The sequence below is a fragment of the Castor canadensis genome, chromosome X (assembly GCF_047511655.1).
Source record: "Castor canadensis chromosome X, mCasCan1.hap1v2, whole genome shotgun sequence".
In the NCBI taxonomy this organism is placed as follows: Eukaryota; Metazoa; Chordata; class Mammalia; order Rodentia; family Castoridae; genus Castor; species Castor canadensis.
Genome location: NC_133405.1, coordinates 51,635,324 through 51,651,915, shown reverse-complemented (window position 1 = coordinate 51,651,915; position 16,592 = coordinate 51,635,324). Strand labels below are relative to the sequence as shown.

The following is a 16,592-nucleotide window of genomic DNA, read 5'->3' as shown; positions in this document are numbered from 1 at the left end:
TTACATCTAAGAAGTCTAGAGTGTATTGATTTTTACTCTTTTTTTTCCTTTAATTGTTCCACCTCTATAACATTTTGGAATTAGCTTATAGTACAGGTTTTAACAAGCTTCTAGTTTGGATTTTAGAAGACATTTTCCACTGTGTAGAAAAGACACTTGTTGCCTACACTAGTGCCTTAAAGAGTTATCCCCATCTCTAACTTGCTAATATGGATTATTTCACTTTGTGCATTTAGAATTCAGAGGGTTATTGTGGTTCCACTAGTCAAGAGGGACCTGAGCAGGAAGCACAATATCATATTGAAATGAAACAAGACTGAGTCAAAGATGCATATAGCTGGAAGGAAACCATTCTAGTTGAAATCCTCACTTTATTGATAGGAAATGTAAGGCTGGAAATGTGAAGGTGCTTGGTAGAAGAGAAAACATCAAAATATTATATATCACTATGGAGTTATTTCATTTTCTGTTTTCCTCTCTATCTTTGGCCATTTATGGGTTTAAGAGTTTTTCTTTTTCTTTTTTTTTATGGTGTTGGTGATAGAACCAAGGGCCTCTCACTCCAATGCTAGGCAAGTACTTTACCACTGAGCTATACCTCACCCCTTATTTACATATTTGTTTACTTATTTATAACTATTAACACATTAAATGTACAAACTAATGAAATTCACTTTAATACATACATTGTGTGTTGATCATGTCCATCTACTCTTCTGCCCTCCACCACTGCTTCTCACCCCACAGCACCCTTCCAAGCCCTAGGATCCTTCTTAATTTCTTTTTGCCCCCTCCCCCCATCCTTTTCCATCTCTAGTCACTTCCATACTTCTACAAGGTTGACTTACTGGTTTCCATAAATGAGTGAGCACATGTGGTCTTCCTGTGTCTGGATTGTTTCACTCAACATAATGATCTCTATTGTCATTCAAATTGATGTAAATGACAGGGCTTCGTTTTTTATGGTTGAGTATTATTCCACTGTGTAAATATGCCACATTTTCTTTATCCATTCATCCACTGAAGAGCATCTGGATAGTTCCATATAGCACTGCAATAAACATTGGAGTGTAAGTATATTTTTGGTATAAAGGTTTTATATGATGATTTTTGTATTCTGCTACTTTCCTGAATTTATTTATAATTTCTAACAATTTTTTGCTATAATACTTAATTTTTTGAGGAACCTCCATACTATTTTGCATAACAGGTACACTAATTTACATTCCCACCAACAGTATACATGGGTTCCCTTTTCTCTTCATTCTTGCCAGCATTTGTTCTTTTGCCTTTTTGATGATAGCCATTCTTACTGGGGTGAAATGATATCTCCTTGAGGTTTTGATTTGCAATTCCCTGATGGTTAGTGAAGCTGAGCATTTTTCATGCATTTTTTTGCTGTTTGTACATCTTCTTTTGAGAAGTGTCTGCTTAGTTATTTACCCCATGTTTTAACTGGATTGAATTTTTCCTGGTATTAAGCTTTTTGAGTTCTGTATATATTCTGCATGTCAATCCATTGTCAGATGTACCATTTGCAGATATTTTCTACTATTCTGTAGGTTATCACCTAATCTTGCTGATTGTTAGCTTTGCTGAGCAGAAGCTTCTTTGTTTGATGCAACCCTATTTACCTATTTTTTCTTATGTTGCCTGTGCTTTTGGGTACTGTCTAAAAAATTGTTGCCTACAATATGTCTTCAAGTGTTTCCTCTGTGTTTTCTTGCAGTGGTTTCATAGTGTCAGGTTTGAGAGTTAGTTCTTTGATCTATTTAGAGTTAATGTTTCTATCATTCTCGTTTCTCCCTCCACTTCTATGTTCTTTCTAAATACACTAAGCATGCTCCCATCATAGGCCTTCATACTGGCTATTCTATTTCCTCTGCCTATAACAATTTTCCTCCATATATTCACCTGGTACTTCCTTTACAGCCGTCAAGTCTTTGTTCAGAATTCACCTTTGCTATGAATATGAATCCTGATCTGACTCCATATTTTAAATTATAACACTCACTCCAAATCTTACCCTATTTACTCTACTGTTTTGTGTTATCTCTAGCACTCACTTACTACCTCCTTTCATATGTTTTACTTTTTATGCTTTTTTAATTTCCTGCTCCTCTGATATGCATATTTCACAAAGACAGAAGTTATATCTACTTAAAACAATGTCTGTCACATAGAAGAGATATTTAAGACATATTTGTTTAATGATAGCAGAGTTGAACTCCTTCACTCAGTCTTAATTATATAATTCTCAGTAGCTGTGTTTTCCAATACAATCAAGGGCCTAAATTCCAGCCTATGGGAAAAAAATTGTATTTCAGACTCATCCTACTTAACCAGGACTTAGGTCTTAAATCAAGTCATTGATGCACTTGAAAGTTCCAGTATCCACAGATCGTGGTTGAAGATGGTGGTTTTTAAGAAGACAGAAGTGATAGGAATTGATCTATTGAGCAACTTCAGCAGAACAATGATCTTGAAGACTGACCAGTTTGCAATTGCAGCACTTATGAAACTTGAGACTTTCACTGCAGAATAGAGCTAAAAACTGCCTCTGGTTTTCATTACTAAAGAAATGAAATAAAATCATAGAATACCCCAACCAGAAGAGTCTGGGGATCAAGTCCAATTTCCTCCCACTGCTTTTCAGTAGTAGAGCTGGAACTCAGAGCACCTGACTCGCCATCAGGGGCTATTCCCATTATCCTCTGGTCTCCTCTTATGTGCACATATGTATTTCAGAGATAAATATCAGCTGTTGTTAACTGACAAAAAGTAGAGTTAATGTTTGTGTATGAAGAGAGGAAGGGATCTAGTTTCACCCTTCTGCATATGAATATCTTCTCTCCATAGTATGTTCTTGGTGTTTTTGTAAAACATCAGTTGGTTATATGAGTATAAATTAATTTCTGGGTTCTCTATTCTGTTACATTTGTCTATATGTCTTTTTATGCTAGCATCATGCTGTTTTAGTAACTACAGCTTTGTATTATGTTTTGAAGTCAGGTATTGTGATACCTCCAGCTTTTTTTTGTTCATTTGTTTTGTTTCACTCAGCATCACTTCAACTCTTCTGGGTCTTTTGTGGTTCCATATGAATTTTAGAAATTTTTTCTATTTCTGTTTAGAAAAATCATTGGATTTTGATGAGAACTGCATTTAATCTATAGATTGCTTTGGGTAGTATGGTCATTTTAACAATGCTGATTCTTTCATCTCATGAACTTGTAATATATTTCCATTTTTGTGTCTTCTATAATTTGTTTCATCAAGGTTTTATAATTTTCCTTAGGGATCTTTCATTTCCTTGGTCAAGTTTATTCCTAAAATTTTTTTGTAGCTGTTCTGAATGAAGTTGATTTCTTAACTTCTTTTTCAGTATTTCTGCATAAAAATGCTTCTTTTTTATATGGTGATTCGGTGCTCTTCTACTTTACTGAATTCATTTATAATTTCTAACAATTTTTATGTAATATTTATACTTTTCTGTGTATAGAAGCATGTGTTCCACAAACTTGAATAATTTAACTTCATCATTTTCAATCTGGATACCCTTTATTTCTTTCTGTTGTCTAGTTGCTCCTGCTAAGACTTCCAGAGCTACTTTAAATATCACTGGTTAAAGTGGACAACTTTTCTTATTCCCAATTTTAGAGGAAACACTTTCAGTTTTCCCTCATTCAGAATGATATTGGCCATGGGTTTTTCATATACAATCTTTATTATTTTGAGGGATGTTCTTTTTCTATATAACTTGTTGAGTTTTTGTGATGAAATGATGCTGCATCTTATTGAATGATATTTTTTGTGTCTCTTGAAATGATCATATGGCTTTTGTCCTTCATTCTGTTGACATGTTGTGTTGCACTTATTTATGTATGCTGAAACATCCTTGCATCCCTGGGATAAATCCTGCCTGATCACGGCTTATGCTCTTTCTGATTTTCTGTTGAATTTGATTTTCTAGTATTTTGAGAATTTTTACATGTGTTCATCACATATGTGTCTACGGTTTTCCTTCTTTCATTTCATTTCATTCTTTCTTTGTTTACAGTCCTTCCTTCTTTCCTTCCTTTCTTCCTTCTTTTCTTCCTTCTTTCTTTCTTTTTAAGAAACAGGGTCTTGCTGTGTTACCCAAGCTATCCTTGAACTCACGATCCTCCTGCCTCAGCCTCCTGAGTGCTGGAATTACAGGTGTGCACCACCACGCTTGACTGTAGTTTTCTTTTCTGTTGTTATACCTTTGGATTTGGTGTAAGGGTAATGATGGACTTGTAAAAAGAGTTTAGCAAATTTCCTTCCATTTCAATTTTTTAAATAGTTTAAGAAGAGTGGGATTAGTTCTTCCTAAAATGTCTTGTAGAATTCAGCTGTAAAGTCACCGAGACTCAGACTTTTTTGGATGATAGAAAATCTTTGATTACTGGTTTGATCTCAGACATTATTAGCTTATTTAGATTTTCTGTTTCTTCTTGATTTAAGATTGGTAGGTTGTATTGTGTTCAGGAATTTATCCATTTCTGTTTTTCAGGTTTTTAGCATATTCATGGTAGTTTATGTTCTTTCCTTTCCATAGAATCAGTTGTAATGTCTCCTTTCCATCTCTGATTTTATTTATTTGAATCTTCTCCTTTTTTCTTGGTTAGTCTAGCTAAAAAGGTTTGTTAATTTTGTTTATCCTTTCTAAAACCCAACTTTTTGTTTTCTTGATCTCTTGTGTTCTCTTTTCACTTCAATTTTATTGATTTCTGCTCTGATCTTTACTATTTCCTTCCATCTACTAACTTTGTACATCTTCACCATTGAAGTAATCTCCTTCTAGGCAGCATATTTAGGTGTTTAGGCAGCATTTTCATCCAGTATATGTCTTTTGAATGGTGAATTTAATCTATTTACAAAGTCATTATTGATAAATATGAATCTCTTCCTGTCATTTTGTTACTCATATTCTGCTTGCTTTGTCTACTGTTTGCTTCTTTCTAAATCTTTTATTTTTAATTTTTATGTTTGATAGTTTTCTGATATGCTAAGTTTTAATTCTCTTATCTTTTTTTAGTGTATTTATTTTCCAGTGGGTATTGTATATTTATGTGTTTTAGTGATGGTACTTATCATCTTCGAGTTCTAAGGTAGGACTTCTTTATTGTGGGGCTGGTCTGATAGTGATGAATTCCCTCCATTTTTGTTTATCTGTTATCTTTATTTCTCCTTCAGAGTAGAAGAATAATTTTACCAGGTATAGTATTCTTGGTTAGCAGTTATTTGTCTTTAAGTATTTGAATGTATCTTTCCATTTTGAAATATATCTTGAAGGTAGAACCAAGAGAATTTCCTAATGAATTCAATGAGAAGTGTGAGAGTACTCCAGTCTACCTCCAAGTTTGGGGAAAATAAATATGTGAAATGTCTGGGCTAAGTCTACTTCCCACATTCAATTCAATTCTAATGCCTTCCCCACACAAGGCAAGTCTCAAAGGTTGAGAACAGCAGGACTTTTTTTATTTTTTTGGTCTTACTGGGGTTTGAACTCAGGGCCTCACACTTGCTAAGCAGGCACTCCACTGCTTGAGCCACTGTGGTACCACTTTTTTGCATTGAGTATTTTTGAGATAGGGCTTTATAAACTATTTGCCCAGGCTAGCTTTGAACTGTGATCCTCCTGATGACTGCCTCCCAAATAGTTGGAATTATAGACCTGAGTCACCAAGGCCTGGCAGAAGGACTTTTTTTTTTTACTTCAGGTCACATAGTGAAGAGTTTATCTTAGACTGGTCATAATCAGTACATTATAAAGGGGATTGTTACTCCTAAGTGTGTCTTGAAACAACATGAAGTAATTAATATATAATATGCATAAAATAGAGAATTTTTAATTTAGAGCCCCAAAGGAAGGTGGCTTAAAACACTCTAATTGCCTTAACTTCATCTCCAAAAAACACTATTTACCATCTGTTGGAACATAGTTTCAATTGAATGTGACAAAAAATAAAATATCTCTGGTAAGTACACCTGTGGGAGATAGAACTGGCACTATCTTATTCCTGTAGATACAAATTAAACTTACAAATCTTTCCAATAGTGAATTAAATATGTTAGCTGGGGGGGTATACAAAGGAATTTCTAGGATTGAAATATATGAAATATAATCAAAACATTTTATAAGTATACAAGCGATCACAATGTCACAAAGTAGACATGAACATATAGAAAATTAGAAGGGACAAAGAGGATGTTATATAATAGTAAAAGAATCAACTCATAAGGAATACATAAGAACATATCCAATGTGGTTTGATAAGTGCCCCTCAAAGACCTATGTGTTAAAAATTTGTTCCCAAGCCTGTGACACTATTTGGAAGTATTAGAACCTTTAAGAGGTCGGGCCTACTGGGAGGAAGTTAGGTCACCAGGAGCATGCGCTTGGAAGGGATACTGAGACCCCATCCCCCTCCTGTTTCTCTTTGCTTTGTGGTTGTCATGAGGTAAGCAGTTCCTCCATCACATGATGTGCTGTGCTGCCCAAAGACAATGGGGTCACGCAGCCATGGAATGAAACCTCTGACTCCATCAGCCATGATAGGCCTTTCCTCCTTAAAAGCTGATTTGTTACAGGTAGTTTTACAGTAGTGCAAAGCTGACTAATACAGCATCCAAATAGAGCCACAAAGTACACAAGACAAAAACAGATGGAGTTGAAAGAAGAAATGACAATGAACAATTATACTTGAGGCCTTCACATCCCACTCTAGAAATACTAGGTGTAAAGTCTGCCATGATATAGGAGAGCTGAATAACATAATATAATTACACCAGATTTACATGATATATATAGAACACTCTGACCTATGACAACAGAGTTCATTTTTCATTTCAAATGCCTTGTAATATTCACAAACATTGACTTTCTCTTGGGCTATCAATCAAATCTCAATAAATTTAAAAGAACTGAAATCATACAAAGTATATTCTCTGACCATAGAAAAATCTAAATACATGGAGTTGTATTTGACACCTATCATTTCGTTTCATTATTCAGACCTTTGTTATCAAAGAATGGAGAGTACAAATTCTTCTCAGGAACTGAAAGGCATTTCAAACAGGTCAAAAGAAGAATCACTCTGGGCAATTCAAATGGAGTATATTATTAAGGACAAGGCTGGAAGCAGGGATAAAATTAAGGAGGTTTGCACTTCAGCCCATACATTAACATTTGTATTGGAAAAGGACATACAACTTGGTGATTGTTAATCAGTTTGGTTGGTGATTAGATTTGGGAGATGGAAGAGATATTGCCTAGACAGAAAATCCATAAGGATACAGAAGATCTGAGAAATATAATCAATACCAAATATTTTGGCACAGTTGTTACATGAGAGAAGGTAAAATTTAGACCCTTTTTGGTGTGTGGTTGATGTACCTTCTAAAGCTTGAATGCTCACACAGCTGCTCTTTATAAATCCTATCGCACTTTTTGAAAGATTTAAGTCAGTTGCTCCCTCTTGCACACTATCTCTTCTGATTTTGCCACCTGTGAGATAAGGCTCTCGTGTCTTAGTAGGCAGAGGAGTTTGTTTTCTGGGGTTTGTGTAATTGTTTCCTTGGGACAGATTGGCACTTTGTTTGCCCTACTTTAGTGTCAGTCTATGACTTGATTCATGGAAAGTGGACCATCAGTGTGTCTTAAAACTTGTATATTTTCTCCCAGTTTTAGAATTCAATGATGGTGATAGCTCTCTCCAAAAGAAAGAGAAAGATGGGAGCTCTTTGCAAGGGAATTTGGGTGAGGAGAACCTTCATTGTGAACATGATGGCAATGAAAATCCACCTTCACATCTTCAGAAGAATCATAAAAATAAGAATGTCCTGGAACATCCTGAAGTAAAATGGTAAGTGAAAGACAGCATGGTTTGCATGTAGCAGCTCCTAAAATTAAGGAACACTTTCACTCTTGTGGTCTTATTTTTCTTCTCTCACTGAAAAAGTGAAGAGTGATAGAAATGGAATAATGGTTGCATAAACCTAATTATAGGTCTGGTTATGAGTGAATTGAGACTGTATAGAAGCATTTGTAGCATTTTGATACATTTATGCATACTGTCTTCTATCCATTCCCCTACAGCAACTCCTCTACTTTAGAACTCAACAATGAGAATATGAAATTGTGGCATGATGAATGCCAGGCTAACAGTCCTCCAGAGAAGGAAATGAAAGACAATTCACAGGAGGGCACCCTAGAAGGCTGGTTCAAGATCACAGTGAGTGTCTTAAGAATATGAAAGGAATGTGCAGGAGAGTCAGGTCAAGTGCAGTTGCTTTGATCACATCTACAGACTGGTTCCAATACGGAATAAAAATGTAACAGACTGGCTGGAAGTGTGGATCAACTGATAGAGCACCTACCTATCAAGTACAAAGCCCTGAGTTCAAACCCCAGTACCACCACTAAAAAGAAAAGGAACAGATTGACTGCAGGAAGACACAGGAGGCAGGAAAAGGTAGAAATAACTACCAAGAAGATGGAGTAGCTCCCCATCAGATGCCTCAGTTTGGTTTAATATGAGAATGGGATCTCTTAAATGCTTCTCAGGGGGTAGATAGGTTTAAAACAGGTAGAATATTTGAGAATATTATAAAAGTAAAGTCATTTTCAACAGCTGAATTTAATTATTTGCTAGATAAATATTGCAATAGAGAAAATGACAGTTAGGAAATCCATGTATTGTGGAAGGAAGGAAAGAAGGAAAAGAGGGAGGAAGGATGGGAGGGAAAGAAAAACAGACATCATGCCAATTTTTCCCATGTAAGAAGTCTTTTAAACCCAGAAAACATCAGAATAAAACACTTCATTGGTTAACACTGTTATCCTTAGTTCCATGTTGTTTCTCTTTTCTTTGTATGTTTTCTTGCCTATTCCTTATTTTTACCCTTAGATTCCATTTGGGAGAAAGTATGACAAGACATGGCTAATGAATTCAATTCAGAGCTGTAGCAGTGTGCCTTTCACTCCAATTGATGTAAGTGGGGAGGGTGAAGCAGAATGAGTGTGCACAAGGGAGGAGGGGAGGCTAGGTTCAGCAGGGGCCATTGGCCTCTGATACCATTGCACTTGCCTTTATTCCCTATAGTTCCAATATATCAAAACTCGGGCACAATTCTTTGTCCAGGCTGCTAGCACTGCCTCTGCATTGAAGAATATCCACTATAAGATATGTGATAAGGAAAATCAAAAGGTATATGCTGAGGGCATTCCTTGCACTTCATTCTGGCAGGGGTGGGACAGGCACAGAACTAGTCATTGTCTTTGTGATTGGAGGTCTTGGTTCTTATCAGGCCTCTCCTTCTTGCAGATATCTATCTTTGTCAATCCTTCTTCTGTACCCTACTCTGTGCAGAATAAATTCACAACAGAACAAATGGAGCACCTAAAGGTAATATAGACTCAAGGAACATTGTGTGCCCATATCCCAGACCCACTTCTCCTTCCCTCACTCCTTGATGACTCCCACACTCTCAGAGACATTCTCTCAATCTCTGTCTCTGAAGGTAACCATGAGGAAACGATATGATGTCTCCCAGCAAGCTCTGGACCTCAAAAAGCTCCGCTTTGATCTAGGTATGATGGACCTCAATAATTCTAGGGCATATGAGGACAGAGGGGTCTTCCTGGGAGGAAGACATAGGGACAGCAACTTGGGGGAAGGGGTCAGTGCTGGCATTGTCCAGTCAGTCCCCTCTCAGTTTTCTGATTCCCTTCTCTCTGCTTCCTAAAGATTTAGTTGGCCATGATATTGAAATGGTCCTGAATCGAAGACACTGCATGGTTGCCACCCTGCAGATCATTGAAGAGAATTTCCCCGAGGTGAGACTTTAGTCCTGGTGCTGATGTTTGATTAGTGGGCTAGAAGAGCAGAATAGTTTTATCTCCAAGTCCCTAGATAGTAACCAATGCTCTAACTCTTCCTCCCCAAAAGCTGGTGTCCTTGAACTTGAGCAACAACAAAATATACTGGCTGGATGGCCTATCTGACATTATGGAGAAGGCTCCCCAAGTCAAGATCCTGAACCTCTCTAAAAACAAGGTAGGAAGAAGAAACCACATGAAATTTGGGTTTAGGATGGGTGGTAGTACACACCAGGATGAGGACAAGAAGCAAGCAAAGGGACCTGAGGGTGAGAATGGTGGCTGTGAGCACAAGACCCCAGGTGTCTCTCTTTCCCTGGGACTCCTTTATAAGTTCCCTCTTGTGTTTTTCAGTTGAAGTCAGCATTGGAGTTGGACAAGGTGAAAGGAATGAAGCTGGAAGAACTGTGGCTAGAAGGAAATCCCTTGTGCAGAACCTACCGAGACCAATCTGCTTATGTGAGGTAGATAACACCTGGTAATGCTGATTCCACACTCTGAGGACCTTTGCCCCCTGGGAGCCTGAGAAGCCCCTAATGTACCCATCTGCTAGAGAAGGAAGCCATTTTCTTCTGGGAGGACCACAGGCCTGTGATCTTCTTTATCTGGGTCCTCGGCTGTACTCACAGGTCTCCTTTCCTTCTGTTCTGCCACCCTTTTACCTGGGATGGGTTTCCCACCTCTGTGTACATGGCCTCCTCCAGCATGCCCTCCTGTGCCTCACCCAGGTGGGACTGGTCTTCTTCCCCTGTCCTGAGAGGGACTTCCTTTCATTGTTCCTAAAGTTCTTCCAGCCTGTCCCAGGCTGGCATGAGACCATCCTGCTCTATGCCAATGGCTGAGGCTGTGTTTGTTTGCCATTATGACATCTTTCCTCTGAATCATTGCTGGGAACTTTGTCCTCCTTGAAGAAGAACCTGTGCTCCCTGGGCGAAAGATCCTGAAGTGGGTCACCACCAGTGAGCAGAGGGCTTCCTGAAGTAGAAGCATTAGGCAGAAGGCAGAGGAGATTGAGAAGACAAAAAGGCAGGCCTCTCAGGGATCTGTGCACCTTTATCCTACATCATTTCATCCTAGTTGTTACCTCAGAGAAGTCCTGAGTAGCCAGAAAAAATTATGATTCCTTGGGCAAGGCACATACTCACACAGGCACAGGTGCACAATGACCGTAAGAGAGGCCATAGACTCTCCATCCCATGCTGAGCTGGGGCCTGACCCTTCACTCCTTCTGGTCCTGGAAAATGACCTGCCCCGCTGGGGAGACTCTATTCCTGTGCCCAGCACAGACTGTGCTCACACTGGGGACAAAGACTCAGCCTACATCCAGTGGGGCTCAGTCCAGCATGTACATATTGTCATTACTACCTGGGGTCTAGTGAAAGTCAGGGGCAAGCAGATTAAAGGGCTCTAACAGGGGAGCCATCCTCTTTTCTCTTTCTCCTCATCCCCAGCAACAGGATGGATAGAGCATCTTTCAGGACTTCCCTTTCCTTTGCTTCCTCTTTCTCTTTTGTCTCTACTTTCCTGTGTCCCCCATCTTTCCCTCCCCTACTTTCTTTCACTCCCTTTCTGTTGCCATTCCCCTGCCTCTCTTCCCTGCTTCCTGAGTCCTGCTCACTTACCTCCCTGCTCCAGCATCTTGGGGAGAAAGGGTAGGGCCTGGCTGTGGCCTGACAAGGTCATAACTTGCAGAATGCTGGACACCCAGTCAGGAGGCAGAGCTGCATTTGCTGCACCATGCATAGGAGGGAATGGAAGGAAGGGTGGAGAAGGAAACCCTGAGACCTGGGCTCCCAGTGTAGCTTCTTGTGTCTTTGGAGAAGGGAGTCAGGGCAGTGTAAGTGGGAGCTACCCAGTGAGAAGGAGAGGAGGAGTACAAGGAGAGCAGTGGGAGAAAGGCTGTGCAACTTTGAACTATCAATCATTCCATTTGGTTTTTGGTTTTTGGACAGTGCCATCCGGGATTGTTTCCCCACATTGTTACGCCTGGTAAGTACCTACCTTCATCATTGTCTCCTCCACACCTGTCCCCAAGAGGCCCTTTGTTTCTTGCCTAGCTTGCATGTTTGCATCAGACCATCATCCATTTTAGATGATGTGGGTTCCTGAAAAAGACACGAATGTTCTTCCTGGAAAACATCCATAAGCACTCTCCTGCAGAGACGCAAAGGCCTGCAAAGTTTGCATATAATAGTAGAGATTTCCAGGACTCTGTCATGAAGACACCCCACCCCTGGTAGTTCAATGGCCATTTCACACCTGGCCTCTGGCCCTTGTTCTCCCTTGGGCCTCTTCATCTCCTAGGTCACCCAGTGCCACCTCCATGGTCTATACTGCTGACTTCCTCTTCCCTTCCTCAGGATGGCCGGGAATTATCCCCATCAGTTGTCATTGGCAGTGATGCTCCTGAGTTAATAAAACCCCGCAAGGTGAGGAAGAAGGACCAAGAGAGATTTGTGGTGTTCCAGGGAAGATTTATCAGCCCCATAGTCTAAGTAATGATGTTTTGTTCCAGGAAAGCTATAAAGGATCTGAGACTCTGAAGAACCTGGTGCTGCAATTTCTACTTCAGTAGGTTCCTCTGGGACCTTGAGGAAGGGGAGGGCTGAGACAGGCTGGGCCACCTTAGCACAGGTCTACTCATAGACGTATTCAGGTGTCATTTGGGGTTCAGACCACAGAGATATTCTGTACTCTCTCCCAGGTATTACTTGATCTATGACTATGGAGACCGACAGGATCTTCTTAGTGCTTACCACAATGAGGCCTGCTTCTCTTTATCCATTCCCTTCAATCCCAATGACCTGAACCTGTGAGTATCACTACTGAGACTCTGGCCTAGAGCCATGTAGCTCCCCAGAAGACACAGGTAAGTCTCCCAAAACACCTACACTGGCTATCTTTTTTTTGTTTGTTTTTTATTTTCTCTTAGGAATAGCTTGGAAGAGTACTTCAAGGACAGTAGGAATATAAAGAAACAAACACATTTCTGTAAGTGTGTGATGAGGGAAGGTCAGCATATGAAAACAGTGTGAAGTCAATAAAATGGTACAGAGACCACAGTATGGCATCACACAGTTTTGCGTATCTTCCACATACAGTTTTGCGGATGCAGCTGCTGAAGCACACAAAATGTGACATTGTGGATTTCCTCAGTGCATTGCCCAAAACTCAGCATGACTTTAACTCCTATGTGGTAGACCTTTGTGTCCAGACAGTGAGTACCTGCTTCTTCCCTCAGGCAGGCCCAGAAAGTTGGAAGTAGATAGTAAGATTTAGAAGTGTCATGAAAGCCCTAGTTTACTGTTCTTTCCCTTTCAGGAAACAATGCTCTGCTTTTCAGTCAATGGGATGTTCAAGGAAGGTGAGTGTCTTAGAGTCCCCTGAACAGGGCTCTCATTACTCCCTTCTCCTGGGTGGTTTACCTCCCAGCTCCTTCCTTTCCTCTTTTTTCTCTTCCCTTTCTTTCCCCTTCCCCTCTGATTCTGTTTTTGTTTTCCCACCCTTATTTCCCCCAAAAAGGTACTAACATCCATATCTGTCTGCCCTGCATGACTCAATCATTAGTGACACAGACCTTGGAGTTTGATGTTTTTCATTCCAAGTCCTTACTTTGTGAATTTTGGCCTGTTAACCCACCAGTTTCTTCAGTGTTTAAGCAGAGCTAATACTACCCATCTCTTGGGCAGCTGTGAAATGGGAATCAAGTGATCTTGTTTGTCAAGGAACCTGGCCCACATTAGGAGGTCCTGTCATTGGGATCTGATTATTCCTACTATTTCCCTCTCAGTACCCGAAAGTCCCTCCTGACTCCCAGTGAAAAATTGTCCCAGCCTGGCTCCCTTCAGGGTAACACAAGAGTATCTGGAAAGACCCTGGCTGGGACACACTGTGCGAGCATGTAAAGTCTGTACAGTTCCAGTGGGGTTTTGCTGTTTATTTTCATTGAAGTGGAAGGAAAGTCTCAGGGATGTATTCGCGCTTTCACCCGGACCTTTATCCTAACTTCTGGGAGCAATTCTAGGTAAGTGCACCATTGTGAATGGCAATGGTAACGTTGGGCCAGTTGTGTGAGAATGTGGAAGTACAGTCTTGGCGTCTTCTCAATATCATAGAATGCCAAGAGGTAGATCCAGGGAGAAGACTAGATTCTAACTAAGAGCTAGATTATAACTAAAAGTTATGGCTCTAGAGTCAGAAACCAAGATTCACTATTGAACCCAAATACTCACTATTGGTTTGTAACTTGACCAAGTATAATACTTTTCTGTGACTCATTGTCCTCCTCAGAAAATGAGAAATAGTGTCCACTTTTTTTGTTAGGGGTAAATGTATTTGGAGTTAAATCTATAGTCTAATGAAACTGGTAGACAATCTCTCCTAAGTTAGATCTGTAGCAACCAAGAAAGCTGGAAAATAGGCAGAGTAAGGGTTTGAAAGGATCTGGTTACTGAGTAGCAGTGGAAACAGGATCATTGTAAAGAGCCTGGGGTTTTCCATTTGTGCTGTTATATGAATACCTATCTTTCCTCCAGTCTTTGCATTGTGAATGATGAGATGATTGTGAGGAATGCCAGCCCTGAAGAGACCCAGAATGCCTTCTCCATCCCCATCTCCACACCTTCATCCAGCTCTGAACCTGCCCCCTCCAAGGAACTACAGAAAAAGATGCAGGCTTCCTCCAAACAGTCTAAAATGAACCTCAAGCGTTCTCAGAAGTGAGTGCTGGGACTCTCTGGGGATACTTGATTTGAAGGAAGTGGGGATTTAATAATGGAAATTTGCAATTAATTTATAAAAATAACATTTTGGATGTTGTGCTTCCAAAAACAGGCTTATGAAAAATATGTGTTCATTTCACATCAGACGGCATGATCTCATATACATCAAATCCTAAAGAAAATACCAAACACTATTAAGAGAAATAAGAAACATCAGCATTGTTTCAAGGTACAAAATCCATATACCAAAATCAATTGTAGCTGGGCGCTGGTGGCTCAAGAAGCAGAGATCAGGAGAATTGTAGTTTGAAGCCAGCCCAGGCAAATAGTTCTCAAGACCCTATCTCAAAAAAAAAAAGCCATCAAAAAAGGGGCTGGTGGAGTGGCACAAGGTGAAGGCTCTGAGTTCAAACCCACAAAAAAATCAATCATATTACTGTACACTAGTAATGAACAACCAGAAAATTAAACTAAAAAAAAGTTCTTTTCACAACAGCATCAAAAAGTAATGTAAGTAGAAACGTGCTTAACAAAATGCAAAACATATACTCTGAAGTCCACAAAACATTGTAGAAAGAGATTAAATAAGACTTAAATAAATGGAAGGACTCCATGTTCCTGGATTGGAAGACAATAACTCCCCAAATTTATATGCATATTCAATACCCATTTGATGTATATAAAGAACTCAGCTGCCTTCTTTGTAGAAATTTACAAGTTAATCCTAAAATGAAACAAAACTACAATGAACTCAGAATAGAAAAGTAATCTTGAAAATGAAGAACAAAGTTGGAGGACTCACAAAAAAGTTACTATAAACTTACTAGCTATAATAATCAATTAATACTAAGTCGTACAGATGTAAGAACAAACTTACAGATTAATGGAATAAAATGAGAATCCAAATTTTTTAAAGCCTTCATCTTTTAGTCAATTGATTTTTAACCAGAGTACCAAGAAGAGCCAAGAGGTAAAGAGTAGCTTTTTTAGCGGCTGGTACAAGAACAACTGGATGCCCATCCACAAAAGAATGAATTTGTACTCCTATCTCATACCATATGAAAAAATAAATCAAAATGAGCCTAACTTTTAGGCTTTAGGCTCATTTTGATTTATAGAGCTAAAAGTCTTAGAAGAAAAGACAGGAGTAAGTCTTTGTGACGCTAAATTAGACATATGGCAACAAAAGCACAAGCCAAAAAAGAAACTTTATGAAATTTTAAAACATTTTTATTTGAAAAGACATTATCAATAAAGTAAAAAGATAATCCAAAGAATCAGAATATTTACATATTTTATATCTAATAAAGAACTTGTATCCAGAATATATAAAGAATTCTTAGAATTCAAAAATAAAAAGAAAATAACCCAATTAATATGAGCAAAGATCTAAATAGATATTTCTCTCAAAAAGACACATGAGTCTCCAAGCACATGGAAAAATACTCATCATTAATCAATTGGGAAATGCAAATAAAAATACATTGCAATATCACTTAACATCATAATGGCTATTTAAATGGAAATAAATGTTGACAAAGATATAGGTAAATTAGAGTCCTCATACATTGCTGATGAGAATGGAAAAATATCCAGCCACTATGGAAAAAAAGTTTGCCAGTTCTTCAAAATGGTAAATATAAGGTAAATATATGACCAACAATTCTACCAAGAGAGATGCAAATGTGGGTTCATATGAAAAATTGTACACAAATGTCCACAGCAACATTATCTATAATAACCAAAAAATAAAAACTCAAATGTTCATTGATTTATGAATATATAAATCAGTGTGATATGTACATACAAATGTGATAATATTAAGCAATAAAATAGAATGAAGTTCTGATACATCCTATAACATGAATGAACCTCCAAACATTATACTGAAGTGAGAAGAACCAGTCACTATAGACTATGTATTGTATGAGTGCATTTATTAAAAAGCCACAAGTAAGTAAATC

The 16,592-nt window shown here is 38.7% G+C and overlaps 1 protein-coding gene across 1 annotated transcript in view; it reads left to right on the top strand.

Moving 5' to 3' along the window:
• LOC109681005 (nuclear RNA export factor 2-like) overlaps positions 1 to 16,592 on the top strand; it is a 33,567-nt gene that overhangs the window by 16,094 nt on the left and 881 nt on the right. Inside the window, exons 2-19 of the mRNA XM_074064405.1 lie at positions 7,712 to 7,892; positions 8,126 to 8,261; positions 8,937 to 9,020; positions 9,132 to 9,236; positions 9,354 to 9,434; positions 9,550 to 9,619; positions 9,777 to 9,865; positions 9,978 to 10,085; positions 10,262 to 10,371; positions 11,860 to 11,896; positions 12,268 to 12,336; positions 12,423 to 12,478; positions 12,612 to 12,719; positions 12,840 to 12,898; positions 13,009 to 13,124; positions 13,229 to 13,271; positions 13,859 to 13,931; positions 14,443 to 14,625. Coding sequence (XP_073920506.1) covers positions 7,712 to 7,892; positions 8,126 to 8,261; positions 8,937 to 9,020; positions 9,132 to 9,236; positions 9,354 to 9,434; positions 9,550 to 9,619; positions 9,777 to 9,865; positions 9,978 to 10,085; positions 10,262 to 10,371; positions 11,860 to 11,896; positions 12,268 to 12,336; positions 12,423 to 12,478; positions 12,612 to 12,719; positions 12,840 to 12,898; positions 13,009 to 13,124; positions 13,229 to 13,271; positions 13,859 to 13,931; positions 14,443 to 14,625 — 1,708 coding nt within the window. The remainder of the gene's footprint in view (positions 1 to 7,711; positions 7,893 to 8,125; positions 8,262 to 8,936; positions 9,021 to 9,131; positions 9,237 to 9,353; positions 9,435 to 9,549; positions 9,620 to 9,776; positions 9,866 to 9,977; positions 10,086 to 10,261; positions 10,372 to 11,859; positions 11,897 to 12,267; positions 12,337 to 12,422; positions 12,479 to 12,611; positions 12,720 to 12,839; positions 12,899 to 13,008; positions 13,125 to 13,228; positions 13,272 to 13,858; positions 13,932 to 14,442; positions 14,626 to 16,592) is intronic.